The following is a 19,919-nucleotide window of genomic DNA, read 5'->3' on the forward strand; positions in this document are numbered from 1 at the left end:
TTTTTCACCAAAGATCTCTTTAATTTTATTATAAACGATATATATCTTTCCCCTAGTTATATGTTGGTGGTGGCCACTTATCTTACTTTCGGGAGCCACAAAATTATGGAGCTGTTTTGAAGAGGGCCTTATTTTTTGACTAATAATTAACTTCAATAAAGAAAGACTATTTTTAAAAATAATAATATTGAACTATTTTATTACACAAGAAGAAACTGTAAATTACATTTGTGATATGCTTTTTCAAGCATTTACTTTTGCTGTGAGCTCTTGGAAATCTGACTGACAATTGGTGAGCACAGTTTGCACAAGTCCACTTAAATGTTCATCAGATAGAACAGATCGATATTTAGATTTGATAGAATTGAGTATGGAGTACAATGATTCCCACATATAAGTTATTCAAAAAATAGAGATCAATCTCTTGGTACTCTCTCCTGTTAGCGGATGCTTTTCTCGTCTGGAACCTTCTTCCAAAATTCACCAGTTGAACAGCCACTATGTTTCAGACCCTTTAGTGCTTCATCCTCTTGAGCTCCATCTGTACAGCTGCTTAATTCTTAATAATTGACGGTGAAATGGGACAGCCACCTTCCATAGTATCAACAGGGAAAGGATTTGATAAGAATGAAAATGAAGCATTAAGTGCCCTCAAATCACTAAATCTGACACTTATTAGTAAGGTCAGACATTATGGTTAAACTATCTAGTATTTGCATCTGAATTAAAGGAAGGCTTTCAGTAATTTCTTCAAGCATGTGAAACAAGCAAACATTTTGTTCTCAGGTTATTTTTGAAAGAATTATAATTTGATATGAAAACTGAACATAGACTGCACTAAGTCAGAAATAAGATTCTCTCTTCCTCGTAATGATGTGTTTAGTGTCTCTAAATGCTGAACATCAACAGTAAAAAAAGCCCATATCTAACAGCCATTGTGGCTCTTTTCTTGCAGAAATTGTGTAATTGAACCCAGTAGTTGAAAAAAATCTGCGTATATCCTTACCTACTTATAGCCATCTCGTTAAACGATACCAAGACATATCATCAGGAAGGTCGTCATTGCTGATTTCTTCTATGAAGGATTTGGATTTTTTTTTACACAAAGCCCTGAGTAGCATCCTTCAATGTAGCAAGGCCTAAAGGTCTAAGAGCTCTTCCCTCACCTCCAAGTCATTTGATACTTATCCTACAAATATGGCAAGTTACTGTTTATCTTTGATATTCGTAGACTCAACCAAAGCCAGACTCATTGCTGAGTGGTCACTCATATATTTTTTGCAAGTTATTTGCAATATCATCACTAATACCAGAAACTCATCTCTGTATTGTATGTCTAGAAACAGAAATTTTGTCAACCAGTTTTTGTAGTCTCTTATTTTCAAGGTCCAAAATAGAAACAACTTGAGCAGTATTTATTGTTTAGTATGCTATCCATCCTCAGCAAACATTTGCATAAAAGAAATTTAACTTTTTAACCTGTTTTGGGCACTTAGTGCCCTTCTTCAGAAGGTTATACGTATCACATTATTTTCAAGTTCAGCAATAAGATGCATATAGCAAAATGCCATGGTCATGTGGTTCATAGTGCCTGTACAAAAGGCACTGTGAGCTAAATGACCATGGCATAAAGTGCTTCGGAGTGGGTCTCCGGAACAATGAATCATACCACTTAACAGGAATGACAAAATTCGTTTCAGCCTATTACAATGACTTTGCTGTAGACTGAACAACTTTTTCTGTACCTATCAACAGGGTTTACATAAGCCACAATCGTGCAGAACCAAGTTGCTCCAAAAGGTAGTAGACAGCAGAGCACAGATTGACACCATTTTTCTTGTCTTTGGAGAGCATTCAGTACAGCCCCACACCATTTTCTGTGAACAAAATAAGAGATTTAAGGTGGAATAATGAAATAAATATAGCTGTGCAGAAGGCCAGTCATACTCAAATGCATTTTAGAATTTTCCATAGCGTGATACAAAGATGTGGTTGTGAAACGTCAATAAAACATCATTATTTGGCTCAACAAACAAAATTTGTGATGAAAGCACAAGTCATAATATGCATTTTGGGAGCAGGTTCTCATCTTTAACAAATGTTATTACAGTAATTGCCAGACTGAGTGATTTGCTTCTTACTTTACATTCAGTTCTGTTCATATTCTATTGGCACCATTGAACCCACAAACTTGACTCCTCCTGCCATTCAGCTGACACATCTCAGTCGCATGTTCTGATGCATGTTTGCTAGGAAATGTTGATTGGCGTACTGGTGCAAATATCACACAAGTCAGCAGTGCACTGTGCTGTTTTTCTTTCAGCAATGTAAAAATGTATCACTAATATGCATGTGTATTCTCCATGCTTATTGGGTGGTGATAAATTGCTTCTGTATGCAGTTGGCAGTTCAATAACCAGTTTAAATAGCAGTCACCTTATCTATACCTGGACTGTAGTTATGCTCGTTATGTTGTCCTGAGGATTGAGGGAGTTGTTTGTAGTACCCTAACAGAGCTTCTAAAGTAAATACTTGAGTCATGTGTGAATTGGCCATTCAAGGCTGGCCGGGGTGGCCGAGCGGTTCTAGGTGCTACAGTCTGGCACCGTGCGACCGCTACGGTTGCAGGTTCGAATCCTGCCTCGGGCATGGATGTGTGTGATGTCCTTAGGTTAGTTAGGTTTAAGTAGTTCTAGGGGACTGATAACCTCAGAAGTTAAGCCTCATAGTGCTCAGAGCCATTTGGCCATTCAAAGTATTCTCACCTAACTACTATGCAAAAACATTTCCAATGTTTCAAGAAAGTCCAGTTTCTTGCCTTTGTGAAGTGTATGTAATACTTCAAAGTGTTGATTGACTTCAGTCAGTCGATGCCCAGTATCACAGACATCTTCATGCTAATTATTTCTTATTTAAAATTCCTCCCCATCTGTCATATATATTTAGCATCACATTCATCCATATTTCTAGTACCTCTAAGGTGGTATAATTTGTTTGCATAATATGTTTCTTTGTTAGACTAGGGGTTAAGCTGTTCCTGTGAATTTGTTGTAAGACTTTTCCAGTATTCTTCTGATTGTGCCTGGTATGGATGTGCGCCGACCCATTATTGGTATACTAGTGCCATCAGTAACAGATGCAGTGAGCACTCAGCTACGAGCTACTCTCTTCTGCAAGAAGGAAGTCAGTACCAAGACTAAGTTATCTGTGCACTGTTCAATCTTTCGACCAACTTTGTTGTATGGGAGCGAAAGCTGGGTGGATTCAGGTTACCTTATCAACAAGGTTGAGGTTACGGATATGAAAGTAGCTAGGATGATTGCAGGTACTAGTAGATGGGAACAATGGCAGGAGGGTGTCCACAACGAGGAAATCAAAGAAAAACTGGGAATGAACTCTATAGATGTAGCAGTCAGGGCGAACAGGCTTAGATGGTGGGGTCATGTTACATGCATGGGAGAAGCAAGGTTACCCAAGAGACTCATGGATTCAGCAGTAGAGGGTAGACCGAGGAGAAGGTACCTGGATTCAGTTAAGAATTATTTTGAAGTAATAGGTTTAACATCAGAAGAGGCACCAATGTTAGCACTGAATAGGGGATCATGGAGGAACTGTATAAGGGGGGCTATGCTCCAGACTGAATGCTGAAAGGCATAATGAGTCTTAAATGATGATGATTTTCCTCAGAGTGCTAATTTTGTTCATTTGATGGATGAGTAACGTGAATTTTGTGAATTATTTATGCAAAAATATACTATTTTGAGCTCAGCCTTTCAGGCACATTGCACCTGAACACGTAATTATCCTGGTGTTTTCTCTTTTACGCCCCAGATTTTCCACAAATATGGCCTGGAATTACTATGGTCTGTCTAACCCACGTCATCTTGAGGAAATACAGGATTTGCTGATGTGCGCTGAAGAGGAAGACCCATGCTGATTGAGGATCTTGGGGATGAGAGTGACATTGATTCTGAAGACAAGGCAATTCTGTAACAGAGCAAGATGGTGAGGAGACTGATGAAGATGAAGAAAGAAGGGACAACAAAACAAATAGCTTTTATTTAGGAAGAGATAATAAGACCATGTGGGTCAAAAAGCCACCTGGGAAAAGAAAGCGCAAGGAGTCTCACAACGTCATCACTCACCTTCCTGGAGTTACAGGAAATGCTAAGAATGCTAAAACTGCAGTTGAATGTTGTAATCAATCACTGATTACATCCTTGATATGATCGTTAGATACACAAACCAATACATGGACGTTATCAAGGATCATTTCTCCAGAGAGAGAGAGAGAGAGAGAGAGAGAGAGAGACAGAGACATCAGTTCCACAGATGTAATTGAACTAAGGGCCTTTATTGGCTTGTTGTACCTATCAGGAGCAAACAGGGGGAACTGTCAAAGTCTGGAGGAACTTTGGGGGACTGAAGGCGACGGCGTTGAAAAATTCAGCCTTGTGATGAATCTCAAACGATTTAAGAGTCTGATACATCGCCTTCGTTTTGATGAACGAATGACCAGAACCCAATGGAAAGAATTTGACCGGCTAGCACAGATTCATGAAGTTTTCGAAAAGTTTGTGGAAAATTGTCAAAAGAGTTATTCCCCTGGTGAAAACATCACAATAGACGAAATGCTTCCAGGTTTTCATGGAAGATGTGTTTTTCGGCAGCACATACCATCAAAACCAAACAAATATGGAGTAAAACATTTTGCTCTTGTTGATGCTAAAATGATGTATACAGTCAACATGGAGATCTACGTTGGATTACAGCCATTGGGTCCCTTCTGTGTCAGCAACAAGCCAAGTGAAGTTGTCAAGAGAGTGGCTAAGCCTTTATTTGGATCTGGTCGCAATATTACGGCAGATAACTGGTTTTCTGATTTTGAATCATTGACTATTTGAAAACAAAAAAGCTGTCATTTGTTGGAACTGTCAGAAAAAAATAAGACAATTGCCATCAGAATTTGTTGAAGTAACAGCGAAGGAACGATACAGCAGCATGTTTGGCTTTAATTATGGGAAGGTTTTGGTTTCCTACATACCACGCCAGAACAAAAATGTCATTCTTGTATCTTCGTTGCACAATGATGCTGCTATTGATACCAAATGTGGAGAGAAAAATAAACCACAGATTGTTACTTTCTAAAATTCAACAAAAGGCGGTGTTGATACTGTAGATCAGATGTGTGCTACTTACAGTGTCAGCCGAAACACAAAGTGCTGGCCAATAATAATTTTTTTCACAATGCTGAAAGTGGGTGGTATCAATTCATACCTAATTTATCTTTTTTCAACTGGAGAAAATGCATAGAAGAATGTACCTAAAATCACTGGCACATCAACTTGTTCTTTAGATAGCTACACAGAAGTAGTATGAAAAAGGTTGGAATCCCCTCCAGCCTGCAAAGTCAGCTCAAAAGATTTATCCCCACTGAAGATAAAGAGGAATCACCACATTTCCCATGTCCAAAAAGACATAGATGCACCACCTGCACTACAGAAACAGGTTGCAGAAGGATTTCAAACTATGAATGTAAAAACTGCCGTAACGCAATCTGCCTATCCCACGCTAATATGGTCTGCCAACTTTGCTTTTCTGTGCACCAGTGTGTTCCTTCTGATAATTCTGAGTGAGTGTGAAAGACACCAGCATCAAAAAAGTGGCTTACAATTGGAGTTTTTTTCTTAAATTTACTGTTTAATAGAATTTATTTACTAAAAACTGTAACTGTTTGGTGGTGGTTTCAAAATTTCAGTCCTTTCAGTTTTGTTACTTTTGTGGTTAATAATTTTTTTTTCATCCACTTTCATATGCTCTGTCTCTACACATTCCCATGAAAGTAACTGATTACATTTAGGGTACTAAAGTTGAGAATCTGAGATAATAGATGATTTCAAAATCTGTGCCTGTCAGGCTCATTGTGCCCGAACTCAGGAGTCCCAGAATTGCGCCTGACCGAGGGTTAACTCACTGAATGGCTACATAGGTAGCTCAGTGGGGCAGTACCTGCCATTGTCATATGAGCTCTGCTTTTGAATGACCTAATGATTTTTTGTGACCTTATTAGCATATGATGTGACGAAACTGCTATCTGATGGTAGAGTATGCGATGCCTGTCTAAATAAGTGTAATGAGTTTGCTTTTGAGGGTCTGTTTTCAGTCTCTGTGTTTATAGCTACTGATGTGAAGAACTGACTGTATAGTAGATATTTATTTGAATTTAGTATTGGAGCAGAATATCATTTTCTAATCATTTACATTGCTAAGTTTATTTGTTTTGTAGCTTATAATTGAATTTTTGTGCATAGTGCTCTTTTTTTTAACAACATGATAAAGAACTTTGTAATATTGATTGTTGTTACACTTTACTTCTTGATTAGATTACTTTTTGATCAGAGCTAGCCTGCTGCATTAAGTAAAGCTCTCTCTTCAAGACACAAGTAAACTCTGATCCTAGAAGTTAGTCACCCTTTGTCTCAGCTTTCACTGTAACTTTTTATGGCTCATTATAAAGGAAAGCTTAGGAGTATTTATAAAAATAATTAAATTTTTCATCTTTTGTGTATTCTTGATAAACTCCTTTCAGTGGTTCATTCTTTAAATTACCCCTGAATAGTGTAACTGAGTCAGCATATGTGGTTCTGTGAAACTGTACGTTTCCCTTCTTGTTTACACAATTGACGGAGATGCTTTTTTACTGGGCTCAAATCTGTTTCATGAAAGACAGTTGGAGTTAGAAATAAATTATCAATTATGGTTGTACTATGCCTTTTTATTCTGGTTAGGAATGCTACTGTGGGGATCAAACCAGAGCTGGGTGTCAGTAACTCTTGATCAGAACAATCTGAGATGAAATCAGTATTGAAATCTTCACCTATAATTATCTACCAGTTATTTCTATATCATATTTGTATCCTCTCTGGCTGCTTAATGAAGTGTAGAACATTTGCAGTCGAAGGTATGTACATTGCCACAACCTCTCTCTTGTATGTTTACAATCCTGTCACAGGAGTTCATCATTCAAAAGAGCTATTCAGTGCAGTACTCATGTAGGTGTCTGTAGTGTGGAAATTTACTTCACTTTTGTATATTATGCTTACAGTAATGTGATATTAGCTTGTATCCATCTAACTGGATTCATTCTCTTTTCAGAGACTTCCAAATGATGTTCTTTCACTCATAACACATATTTAGAAACACATCTATATCTACATACACAGTATGTGTATACAGAAAAGTGGATGTTATAGGGGCCAGAGGAAACTACCACATGTTAGGGTTTCTTCCCATCATACACACATTCATACATGCAGACATGTAAGTAGCACAGGAAGAATGGCTGCTTAAATGTCTTGGTTGAATCTTGTCCATTCAGGCTCTATGTTACAAATGCATAGGGGGCTGAAGAATATCCCCAGATTCTCGTCACTTGATACTAGTTCCTGAAATTGTTAAATTAGGATTTAATGTGGTAAATCTTAAGACTTCTGCCAATTCAGGTTTTTCAATATTTCCATGGTGCTCTCCCATGAATCAGGAAACTTGTGACCATTATCACTGCTCTTCTTTTGTGGCCCTCTTCTGTGTTTTTATTTCTTTAAAGGTTGCTTGTCGGTGACTTTAAACTAACTTTAAAATGTGCCTCTCTGACATGGTCTTCCCTCTTCTATTCAGGTGTAGGATGTGGTTGATATGTCTCCAGTTCCGAATTGAAACATTAGGTACAACCAGATATATTTTGTTGCAGCTAACAACAACCCATTCAGCTCTTTGTCCACATGACCAACAGCTATGATAAGTCAGGCCTGATCGTAGATCTGCAAAACACTCCACAAATCCACTCTAATGTGTGCTGTTGCTACTTGTATTCCTTATATGTCCTCATTAATATTGGTGTGTAATGAGCAGAACAATACTTGAAAATGTACAATTGTCTATACAGTTAGTATAATTTCTCAATTACAGGGTAGTACTAAAAATAAAAATACAAACTGTCACAAAACACCTTAATGTTAAACGGGAAGGACTTAAGAATGTCATGTAAATTGAATGTAATTAATGTTTTTTAATTGTTTTCTTTGGTGTAGACCTAGTGAATGTTAAATGTTAGTTCATTGCAAAAAGTGACTTTTAATTGAATATTGAAAATATTGGATTGTGTAATGAAAAGTATTGCTCAAACTCTAACAGTTACCAGAATGAAATATCAGTCAGGTTCTGATACAGGTGATAGGTAAGGCATTGTTCAAAGATATTTTCATGTGAGGGCTTAATCGTTAATACTGGGCAACTATTTATTTACAGCTTCTATAAAATGGACACGTTTCAAAGTTTTACTGTCCTTCAAAATAGTCTTTTAAATTGTATGTAACCAGGCAATCTGAAAGTTGTAGGATACCCTTAGCAGTTTGAGTTGTGTTTATAATGCAAGTGGAGCAATCTGTTGCCCAAAGAATCTCTGTAACAGTTCTGAAGTGAATGCCAAGAAGTGTGTATTTGAATTTAGAAATAAAGTTGATATCACAAGGGCTTAGTCCAGTGAATGTTTTGAATGGTACAACACTTCTCAGCCCCATCGATTGAACAAATTGGTCACAATTTGCATCATATGCACCTGAGCATAGGTCTGGAATATGGTGGGTATGTCCTGCACACAGTGTCGCCACTTCTTTCTCTAAGCTGATCACAGGCTTTGTCTCAAAAATGAACAGCTTAGAGAAAGAAGTGTCAACACTTTGTGCAGGTCCTGTTAATAATTTTGCAGGGCGTTACATGGGCACATATGGCACAAGTTAAGACTCATTTGTTCAGTTGATGGGGCTGAGAAGTGCTGTACGACCCACCACACTCTCTGGATATAAGATCTTGTGACTTAATCGATTCCTAAATCGAAGGAAGCACTTCACAGCATTTCCTTCGGAACTGCTACAGAGATTCATTGAGTAATAGACTGCTTCAATTGCACTATGAACACAATTGACAGTGCTAAGGGTATCCTAAGATTTTCAAATTGCTGGCAACTGTTTATACACAATGCTGATGACCACTCTGAAGAAAAGTAAGACTCTGAAACATATATCTATTTTGTAGAAGTTGTAAATAAATGGTTGCCACTATTAAAGTTCCAACCATCATATTTGGTGTAAATCTCTCGAATCATTTCCTGTTCTCTGTCTCATAGGTCCTCCTTAATGACTTTGGTATATTTTAAGTTCCTTCCCAGTAACTGTACATTTTTTAATCACTGATTACAGACTGTTTACGTCTGTGCTTATTGAAAACTTGTAACCTTGTTGAGGATCATTTCTTTGGATTACTATTAACATCTCACATTGTTCTGTCTGCTAGTTTACAAGTAATGGAGCCTTGGATACTGCACTGGCCCACTCCCAGAAAGTTACTGTTTGTGAAACCATCAAGAACAGTACAATTTGTAAAACAAACTGAATTTAAGCATATGATGTAAATATGTTGCAATTTTATACACATGTTCTCCATCTACATATGCATCTATATCTAGAAGCCACTGTGAGGCGTATGGTGGTGGGGGCTTTGTGTACCACCGTCATTATCCTCTTTTCCTGTTCCAGTCATGAATAGCCCACAGGAAGAATAATTGTTGATAAGCATTCGTGCTAATCCAAATTTCTCTGTTTTCACCTGCATGGCATTTTTTTGAGAGGTATGTGGGAGAAAGCAGTGTATTAGTTGACTTTTCTAGGAAGGTATGCTCAAGGAATTGTAACAGTAAACCCCACCGTGATGCATGGTGCCTCTCTTGTAATGTCTGCCACTGGAGTTGGATGGGCATCTCCATGTTGCTTTCACACTTACTAAATATACCTGAGATGAAACACAATGTTGTTCTTTGGATTTTCCTGTATCAGTCTTGTCTGATACAGGTTGCATGTTCTTTGCACTTTTTTAGACTTCTCCCAGTGACTCTGAATGTGACATCTGCCTTACATTAGTTTTATATAACTGTTTCACTTTAAATTGGTTCATATGCATACTCCCAGATATTAATTGAAAGTAACTGTTTCCAGTGATTGTTCTGCAATTTTTCTTCATTAGTTGACAGTTGTTGTGGAGAAGAAAAAGTAAAATTGACACACATGGTTAAATTGAAGTATAAAAATGTTTACATGTGTTTCTTTCATATAAAAACTGGAAAATCTATTCATTTTCAAGAAGTTAGAATGTTATTTAACTCCAAGATGAAGTGTAATGATGATGAACACAGAATGATAAGCAGGACCAATTGTCCTTTTAAATCCTTGATGTTTCAACGTCTTGTCAAAAGTCAAGGGAACACTAAGTTTAGTGCTCAAGCTGTAGAGCAGCAACAGACAAGTTTACAGTGTAACTGTTTTGCTGATTGTCTTAAAAAGTTGCAAATGTTTTAAAAAGAGGCAACACCAATGGTATAGCTGAACTGGCGTGAAATGGAAAAGAGGGCGGAGGAAATACAGATGGGATGGGGATGAGTGGAAGTTTACTGTGAAGTTGTGGGATACAAGAGTGTTACAAAAGAGCAGAAATGCTATTCTTGCAGCTCTTTATCAGCCTGGGGTGACAGGTGGGGGAATCAGTAATTATGAAAATATGGCGATTGTTACTTTTTTGTATAGTTTCTTTTGTTCAATCATGGTTATATTTTCAAAAGTATTGTTAATATCTCTTTCTGTTTGTATGGTTGAATAGTCTGGCATATCATTCAAGTCTGAAGCATTTGCTACACTGCATTTGTAAAACTTACAGAAGTTGAAAAAGGAGAAGCTTGCTGCATACGCATAGAAAGAAGGAAAAAAGATTCGAATCTTGAGAATTCACTAATTAAAAACAGGATCCCCTCTCAAATGAAAAAACAGTTGCGAAGTTGTAAAAGATAACTGAAAGAAGTACATATAACGAATATCAAGAAAAGATGCTCCGATCTCCTTATAAATAAGGAGACGGAGTAATAGTAGACTGTAGCAGTCAGTTGTATACCAAGGTACTAATGTTGCATAAGAGCTTAAATACAGAAGAAAAATCACAGTGTGGAGATGGTAATGAAGGGTAATATCTGAATTGAGACAATTATAATAAATAAATAAATAAATTCAAAAGGAGATAGAAATATTAAAATGGCAAACAATGAGAACAAATAGAAAAAGTAACAAAACAAAGCTGTGTAAGGTGCGTGGGGTAAGCAGAGTGAAAGTAAACAAGTAGAATTTAAGACCAGATGGATGGCAATCTATCCAGCATATGTTGTAAAGACAGGTCTCTTCTTTGAACACCCTGATAGTTGGGGATGAGATAAAGTGAAAGATAAGACACTGTAACAAGCATTTGACAGAGCACTGAAAGATCAAAATTGGAACATGGTGCGTGAAGTAGGGAACATTGAGAATGATTGAAACCCATGGCACAACCAAAAATGATAAAACCCCCCTGGTATGCAAAGTATGAGAGACAGGCATAATGCACTTAAGACTTAAAGACGAATGTATAATCCTAATTCCAAAAAAGCTAAATGTTAACAGGTGCAAATATGATTGGACTGTTTGTTTAATAAGTCATGTTAGCAAAATACTGACAGGAGTTATTTACAGAAGAGTAGATAAACTGGTAGAAACTGACCTAGGGGAAGATCGATTTGGGTTCCATTGAACTGTAGGAACATGGAAGACAATGCTGACCTACAACTTATTTTAGAAGATATGTTGAAGAAAGTTCTATATTTTTAGCAACTGCAGGTTTAGAAAAAGCTTTTGCAGTATTTTCTGGAATACACTCTTTGAAATTTTAAAATTACCAAGAATAAAAAACAGGGAGCAAAAGGTTATCTACAACTTGTGCAAAAACCAGTCTGTTGACAGTAGCTGAGAGCAAGTGAAAGAGGGTTGTGGCTTATTCCCCATACTATTCAGTCAGTATATTGGGTCAGCAGTAAAGGAAACCAAGCAGCAGTTTGGAAGGGGACTTAAAGTACAAGGAGAAGAAACAAAAATTTTGAGGTTTGCTGACAATATTGTAATTCGTTAGAAAGGATAAAGGACTTGGAAGAGCAATTGAACTGAATGGATAGTGTTTTGAAAAGATTTTATAATATGAACACCAATAAAAGTAAAACAATGATTATGGTATATAGTCGAATGACATGAGGTGATGCTGACAGTTACATTAGGAAATGAGAAACGAAAAGAAGTAGATGAGTTTTGCTAACTGGGCAGCAAAATAATTGACAGTGGCTAAAATAGAAAGGAAATAAATTGCAGAATGGTAATAGCAAGAATAGCATTTCTGAAAAAGAAATTTACTAACATCAAATATAAATTTAAGCATTGGAAAGTCTTCTTGGAAAGTATACTGATTAGCCAGAACACTACGACCACTGACCTCCTATTGATATAAAACCATCCAGGCAATAGCAGCGTCACTTGGTGAGGACTGGTTGCCAGGCACACACACACGCGATGCCTATAGTATCAGTGAGTGTGCTGTCCGTGTGTAGAATGAGGCAGGCGCTTGATCTATCTGCATTTGACCGAGGGCAGATTGTGATGGCCCAGAGGCTTGCCACGAACATTTTGGAAACTGCACAACTTGTTGAGTGTTTGAGGAGTGCTGTGGTTTGTGCCTTCAACACGTGGCAAAACCAAGGTGAAACCATGTCTGGATGTTGTGGGTTTGGGTGGATACCCCTCATTACTGATGGTTGATGTCATAGGCTCGGCAGGTTGATAAAACAGGACAGGCAGCGAACTGTGGTGCAAATAACATAAGACTTTAATACTGAGCAAAGCACAAGTGTGTCTGAAAACACAGTGCACTGAGCACTCGTAACAACGCCACCCCTCCCCCAGCTGATGGCCCATACATGTGCCAATCTTCAATCTTAACACCACAACACCAGCAACTGTGACTGAAATGGGCACGTGACCATTGGCACTGGATGTTGGTGCAGTGGCAGAGCATGGCATGGCATGGCATGGCATGGTCTAAGGAATCCTGATACCTTCTTTATCATGCTGATGGGAGAGTGCAAATTTGTGATCTTCCAGGGGATCAGCTCTTTGACACCTGGACTGTGGGATGGAGACGAGGTTGCAGCGGCTCTATTATGCTCTGGGAAACATTCACATGTGCATCCATGGGCCCATTGGAGCTTTTGCAAGGCACCGTGATGGTCAAGGAGCATTGTGCAATGGTTGCAGACCACATACACCTCTTCATGACAATCAAATTTCCTGATGGGCACGGCATTTTTTATCTAGATGATGTGCCATGTTACAAGGTCAGGAGTGTGTTGGAGTGGTTTGAGGAACACAATGCCGTGTGTGTGTGTGTGTGTGTGTGTGTGTGTGTGTGTGTGTGTTGGGGGGGAGGGGGGGAGGAGGGGTGCACAGATGTGGTGCCAGCTCCCTCCAGTGACCTAATAAGGCCTCATTGCTTCCATGCCATGATTTGTTGTCTCTGTTATCTGTGCCAAAGGTGGACATACCAGTTATTAAGTAAGTGGTAATAATGTCCTGGCTGTGTGTTTTTCTAGAGCTTAGCCCTGTACGGAAGTGAAATGTGGACGATAAACAGTTCAGACAAGAAAAGAAGAGAAGCTTTTGAACTGTACTGCTAAAGGAGAATGCTGAATATTTGATAGGTCTATAGTATAACTGATGAATAGGTACTGAATATAATCAGGGAGAAAGGTATTTATTGCACAAGTTACTGAAAGATGGATCTGATTAACAGATCCTGGGACATAGTTAATTTAATAACTGATGAAAATGAAAGCAGTAAAAATGTACAGGTATACTAAGACTTAATTGAATGTCAAGTGAATATAGATAGAAATAGTTATACAGACGTGAAGAGGCTTGCGCAGGACAGACTAGCATGGAGAGTTCCATAAAAATAGTCTTCGGAAAGTAGACAGCAACAACAATTATTTGGAGTGGGCTCTAGAAAACGTGAATTTTTTTAAACTTTGATGGTTTTATTGCCATAATGACCAGGACCACAAAAATATGTGTAGTGTACTATTGACTTTGCCTAAAGTTTATTAATTTTGAGAGAGTTTTCCAACTGTAGCTTCAATATATGATAAAACTTGCTCAGAACAGAATCACATGACACTAAAATAATTTTCCAAATTGGACAAGTTTCTGAATTACATAAACTCTTTAGGCTACATAAAATGTGTGACATTAGAACACTAGTCTGTTACACTTAATGATAAGTAGTATGGCATTTCTGTATTTTTTCTTGAACTTTAAATTCGTTTATTGTTGTATGTACATACATATTATTTCCTTGTTTATTTACTTGACATTTCATGTTTTTAACCACTTATCAAGGAGGCAAACCTGTTAAGTTTCCAGTTCAAAATTGTTTCATCTACTCAATGTTTTGCACTATTCAATAGTTCCAACAACTTAGGTGAATTTGTGTGTGCAGCAAATTGTATGACATCATTTATGCATGCAATGGTGTTTTCAACATATGAATTCTAGGATCATCATTTTGCTCCTCTTCTTCTTCCCTTGTTTCTTCCTGAACATCTTCTGCGTTGTGGATTTCTGTTAAATGAAGTAAAAGTGAAGTGAGTTGGCAGAAAGTCATCACTTCAAATGAAGTCATCTGCACTACATAAAATGTTCTGCATTTTAATGAATTTAGTAATTGCTGCTGCATTTTCTTGAGCTTCAGTGGCCACAGAAGTGTCTTGTTCTGGAGCTTCAAACCCTCCTTTGTTGAAGCACTTGGTAAGAGTTTCGGGCTTTATTTCCTTTACTGCCAAACCAATTCTATTTACTATATCCGGGACAAAAGCTGACCATGTGAGAGCAATTTACACTTTAGGCTTCTTAAACATGACTACAACAATAATCACTTACAATTGGACTTGCGTGTGTAAATAACCCCCTGATCCATGGGTTGTGCAAGTTTGGTTCAGCCTGATAGGAACCAAGCCAATTTCACACTTGATACCTTGACTTTTGAGTGGCAGGTTGCATTGTCTCGGAAAAGCAGATCTTGGTGATTTCCATTTTTCATTTCAGCATTGAAAGAGCCCAGCCATTCTTCCACAAGACCACTCCCCCTCCCTGCCTTTTTATTGCTTCACCATGTGACTGGAAACTTACTGACATCTATGGTTCTGAAACAGTGTGGTTTTACTGCCTTTTTCCAACCAAACAGTGGCATCTCCATTTCACCTAACATTGTAGAGTACAGTGAGTCTTCCCTTGGACATTTAACCACCAGTACACTTTTCACCTCGAATTGCTAGAGATTTTATAAGGCAGTGTGATAAAACAGTCCCATTTCATCGACACTGAACAAGTCATTCGGGTCATAGTCCACAATCAGGTTGCTACACTTTCTTGTACACCCTTAGCTTTCCCACACACTTCATTCCACACAATGCTGTGCCTTAAACTCCTTATTTTCAAGTTTGTTAGTGACTTTCAGAGCCTCACTCTGCAACTTGGGACTAGATGAAGATAAGTTTCTTGCCATGCACTTACGTACCATTCCCCACTATCTCACTAAATTCATCATTTCCCATCTTTTTCACCTTTCTTTTCATTTGCTCATTCCGTTTCATCTCCTCCTTGCCATTTGACAGTCACACACATATTGAATCATATTTATCATGAATGTCACAGAGAAGATTTTTCAGAGGTGTGAGTATGTTTTGTCATATGTGTTTAATGTAAATAGTTCAGTTTCATATTTGCTTGATAGTGACTGTTGTTTAAACAGGTTCGCGGATCACTCCAGCAATACCACAACAGGGTGCAGAAGAGAAATGTTCCCAACAAAGTCAGCCAGAATTACCTGTTAAAGTAATTCCTTCAAATGCAAATGCAGTAAATGTAACTAAAGGTTTTGAAGTGCACCATGATTCAAGTGAAAAAGGTAAGAGATACATATAGTTTCACAAAATCTGTATAAGAATGGTTTTCATAGGCTGATGGCGTATTATGAAAATTGCATTTCACCATAATGAATGAAGATATGTTTAATTTTTAAAGGCAAAACTCAACAATACTACAAGAGTATGTCCATGGTACTCAATAATTCATTTTTGTATTGTATTCTTCACATTCTATTTCCTGGCTGTATGGCAATCTGTGTTTCATTGTAATATGGAGAAGCAGCTGGTAGACATTGCTTTTGTGTACTCCAGTGATTGTTAAGTGATTATACAGTGCTGGTGACTTTGTGTTATACTAATCAAACAAAAGTCCTCAGTTTTGTTACCAATTTTCTGTTGTCTGCACTAGAAGGGCCTAACAGAAGTTTTTAAATAAAAAAATAATGATATTGAAAAACCAAATTTTATGATGTACATTTTAAAGGTACATCCTTGAACTACTTTTGTACACAAGTGCCATTCAAATTGAGGCACTTATCATACCATGGTGCAATTTCTTCAGTACCATCTATGTAGAAATCTGCCGCTCTTGATTGCAATCTCTGGTTTATACTGGCATGCAGTTCAGCATCAGTATCAAAGTGTTGTGTAACGAGCCATGTCTTCATTGTTGAGAAGAAGGGGGTAGTCACTTAGTGCCAGTTCTGGACTGTATATAAGATAATCAAACACCTCCCAACCAAAAATCTCAGGCAAGTTTGGCCGTACAGGAAAACAAAATGATATTTCATTGATGCTTGTTTTGTATTGCCTGCCTTAACTTTGTCAGTGTTTGACAATACCTCTCTGAGTTAATTGTTGTGCCACATTCAAGGAAATCATGTGAATCACTCCCTAAGAGTTCCAATACACAGTAGCCATGATCTTTTGTGCTAACAGCATTTGCAAACATTTCCTTGGTTTCTTGGGAGGATTTGTGTGTGCTCATTACATCAACTGTCTTTTTTTTTTTATTTTTTTTTTTCACAATTGATATGCATCACCCAAGTCTCATCTCCAGTTACCATATGATCAATAACTTTGTTACCATCTCTCTCCTAATCTTCAAGGGAATGCAGTGCTGCAGCCAGTGTCTGTTTTGTAATTGTGAGATGATGATTTTCATGAGTTTTGTCATTGATTTTAAACATCAGTTGGTAAGTTACTAGGCCTAGGGCTACCACTGCGCTCCTCAACATGAACTGTGGTACGGCCATTTTTAAAATCAATGCACCTTTGCCCCATTCAGTCATTATTCCTTTTCCTTACATGTTACAAAGGCGGTATTTTCTGTTGCTGCCCACATTTTAATATGTGCTAGAATACAAAGCAGCAGAGAGACAGATCACACACTACCACTGCTGGGTGTGTACTGAGTGTAGGAACATTATGGCACGAAGATTGAGGCTATGACCCTGCCTACTGTAGAGATAGACCAAAACTTCTGCTACTTTTGGATAGCCCTCATACTTTTATTCAATGAGATGATGTGTAATAGAGGATGATAGGCCGTGACTCTAATGGCTGTAGAATGATTTCAAGTGACTTCTTAGTAATAGAGTAACTAATGATATGAATTTTTCTTGGTAAATTAAGACTGTGTGCTGGTGTAGTATTGAATTTAGGTCTCTGACTTTGTGATCAATTATATCTGCAGAGCACTACTACAAAAAATATTAATAGCTTTTCAGGCAGGTAAAGGTGGATAAGGAATTCTGCAAACATAAGAAACATAAAGTCTTATAAACGTGTAAAACCGTCATGTCTGTCGGTCTGAACACACTAATCTCCAAAACTGCTAGAAAAATTTTCATGGGATTTTAAGAGGTAACTTGACTGTAGCTTGGGGCAACGTACAGGCTTTAGTTTCTAAAGGAACACAGTGCCATTTGACTTGTTTTATTGTTTATTTAAGTACAAGCCATTTTTTGCCACTTTCAAGTATTTAGTTTTATGTCTTTAACAATATATTGCAGGACACTTAACATGTCATCGAGCTAAAGTTGGCTGTATTTCATCAAAATCTGATCACCTGGGATTGGGGAAGGGGGGCGGGTGGGTGAGATATGTTGATTTAAAGTTTTATCTAAAACCATCATGTCTGTCTGTTTGTCTTCTGAAGACGCAACGTGCTAATCTCCAAAGCAACTAGACGAATTTTCGTGGAGCTTTCACAGTTAACATGAGCATGGATTGGCATAATATATAGGCTTTATTTCATCAAAATTGGATTATAGAAAAAGAGATGTCATGATTTAAAGTTTCATCTAAAACCATCATGTCTGTCCATCTGTTTGAATATGCTAATGTGAAAAACTACTAGACTGCTGTTTTCACAAGTAACTTGAGTGTAGCTTGGGCAACATGTAGGATTTATTTAATCAAAATTTGATCTCGGAAAAAGATGACATAATTTAAAGTTTTATCCATACTAATATTAGATGCTTGAAGTCTGGTGGATTCTTCATGAACAGCTGCAAACCATCCTTGCAACATTTCACACGATTCCGTTTTTTGTCAATTTGAGCAATCGCGGAGCCCATCTTGTGGATAGCTTTCTCATGTCCAAATGTTTATGCAAAATATTATGTACCTGTTCAATCAAGATGCCCACAGCACTAGCAATCTCACGCACCTTAACTCTTCTGTCATCCATCACCATATCATTGATTTTATCAATGATTTCTGGAATCATAACCTCCACAGGACGTCCAGAATGTTCAGCATCACTTGTGCCCATATGGCCAATCTGCAAATTTTGAAACCACTGATAAACTGTTCTAATCGAAGGTGCAAAGTCACCGTAATGTTTATCAAGCTTCTCTTTAGTCTCCTGAGGCATTTTGCCTTTCATAAAGTAATGTTAAATCACCACATTAAAGTCTTTTTCTTCCATTTTTTGACAATCACTCGACTTCCTTGATTCACACGAATGCCAAACACAAAGAAATAGACCAATATGGCTGAAACTTGGTGAGCATTCTTTCCAAAGATGCTGTAGACGGACTTTTCAAATGCGCCTTACAAAGGAAAATAACATAAAACACAAAATATACTTTAACAATACCAGAGAAGGAAAGTTGCTCCTCACCATATAGCGGAGATGCTGAGTCGCGATAGGCACAACAAAAAGATTCACACAATTATAGCTTTTGGCCATTAAGGCCTGTGTCACACACTCACGCAAACGCAACTTGCACACATGTCTGCAGTCCCAGAGAACTAAAACCACACAGCGAGCAGCAGCACCAGTGCATGATGGGAATGGCGATTGGGTGGGGGTAAGGAGGAGGATGGGGTGGGGAGGGGGAGGGATACTATGGTAGGAGTGGCAGACAGTGAAGTGTTGCAGTTTAGATGGAGGGCAGGAGAGAAGGTGTGGAAGGGAGAGGGGGTAAATAGTGGAAAGGAGAGAAATAAAAAGAAATTAAAATACCTCCGCCTCAGAGATGGCTACATCAGTACCTCCGTCCATATCAAACCTACTAACTGCCAGCAATACCTCCACTTTGGCAGCTGCCACCCATTCCATACCACGAAGTCCCTTCCGTACAGCCTAGCCACCTGTGGTCGTCGCATCTGCAGTGAAGAGCAGTCCCTCTCAAAATATACCAAGGGTCTCAAGAAAGCCTTCACTGACAGCAATTATCCTCCCATCCATGTACAAAAACAAATCTCCCATGCCTTATCTTTCCAGTCTCCCACCACCTCCCAAGTCCCACAGTCCAGCCACAGAGGAGAATTCCCTTCGTACCTCAGTACCATCCAAGACTGGAGCAACTAAATTACATTCTCCGCCAGGGTCTCGATTACCTCGCGTCATGCCCTAAAATGAGAAATGTCCTGCCCACTATCCTTCCCACCCCTCCTACCGTGGTATTCCATTGTCCACCGAACCTACACAATATACTCGTCCATCCTTAACAACCTCTGCTCCCAATTCCTTACCTCATGGCTCATACTCCGTAATAGACCTAGATGCAAGATCCGTCCCATACATCCTCCT

General features: G+C 38.3%; 1 protein-coding gene across 1 annotated transcript in view; it reads left to right on the forward strand.

Moving 5' to 3' along the window:
- The window catches only part of LOC126188304 (protein HBS1), a 201,463-nt gene that overhangs the window by 137,643 nt on the left and 43,901 nt on the right, over positions 1 to 19,919 (forward strand). Inside the window, exon 5 of the mRNA XM_049929895.1 lies at positions 15,760 to 15,915. Within this exon, the coding sequence (XP_049785852.1) occupies positions 15,760 to 15,915 (156 nt within the window). The remainder of the gene's footprint in view (positions 1 to 15,759; positions 15,916 to 19,919) is intronic.

Source organism: Schistocerca cancellata, chromosome 5 (genome assembly GCF_023864275.1).
Source record: "Schistocerca cancellata isolate TAMUIC-IGC-003103 chromosome 5, iqSchCanc2.1, whole genome shotgun sequence".
In the NCBI taxonomy this organism is placed as follows: Eukaryota; Metazoa; Arthropoda; class Insecta; order Orthoptera; family Acrididae; genus Schistocerca; species Schistocerca cancellata.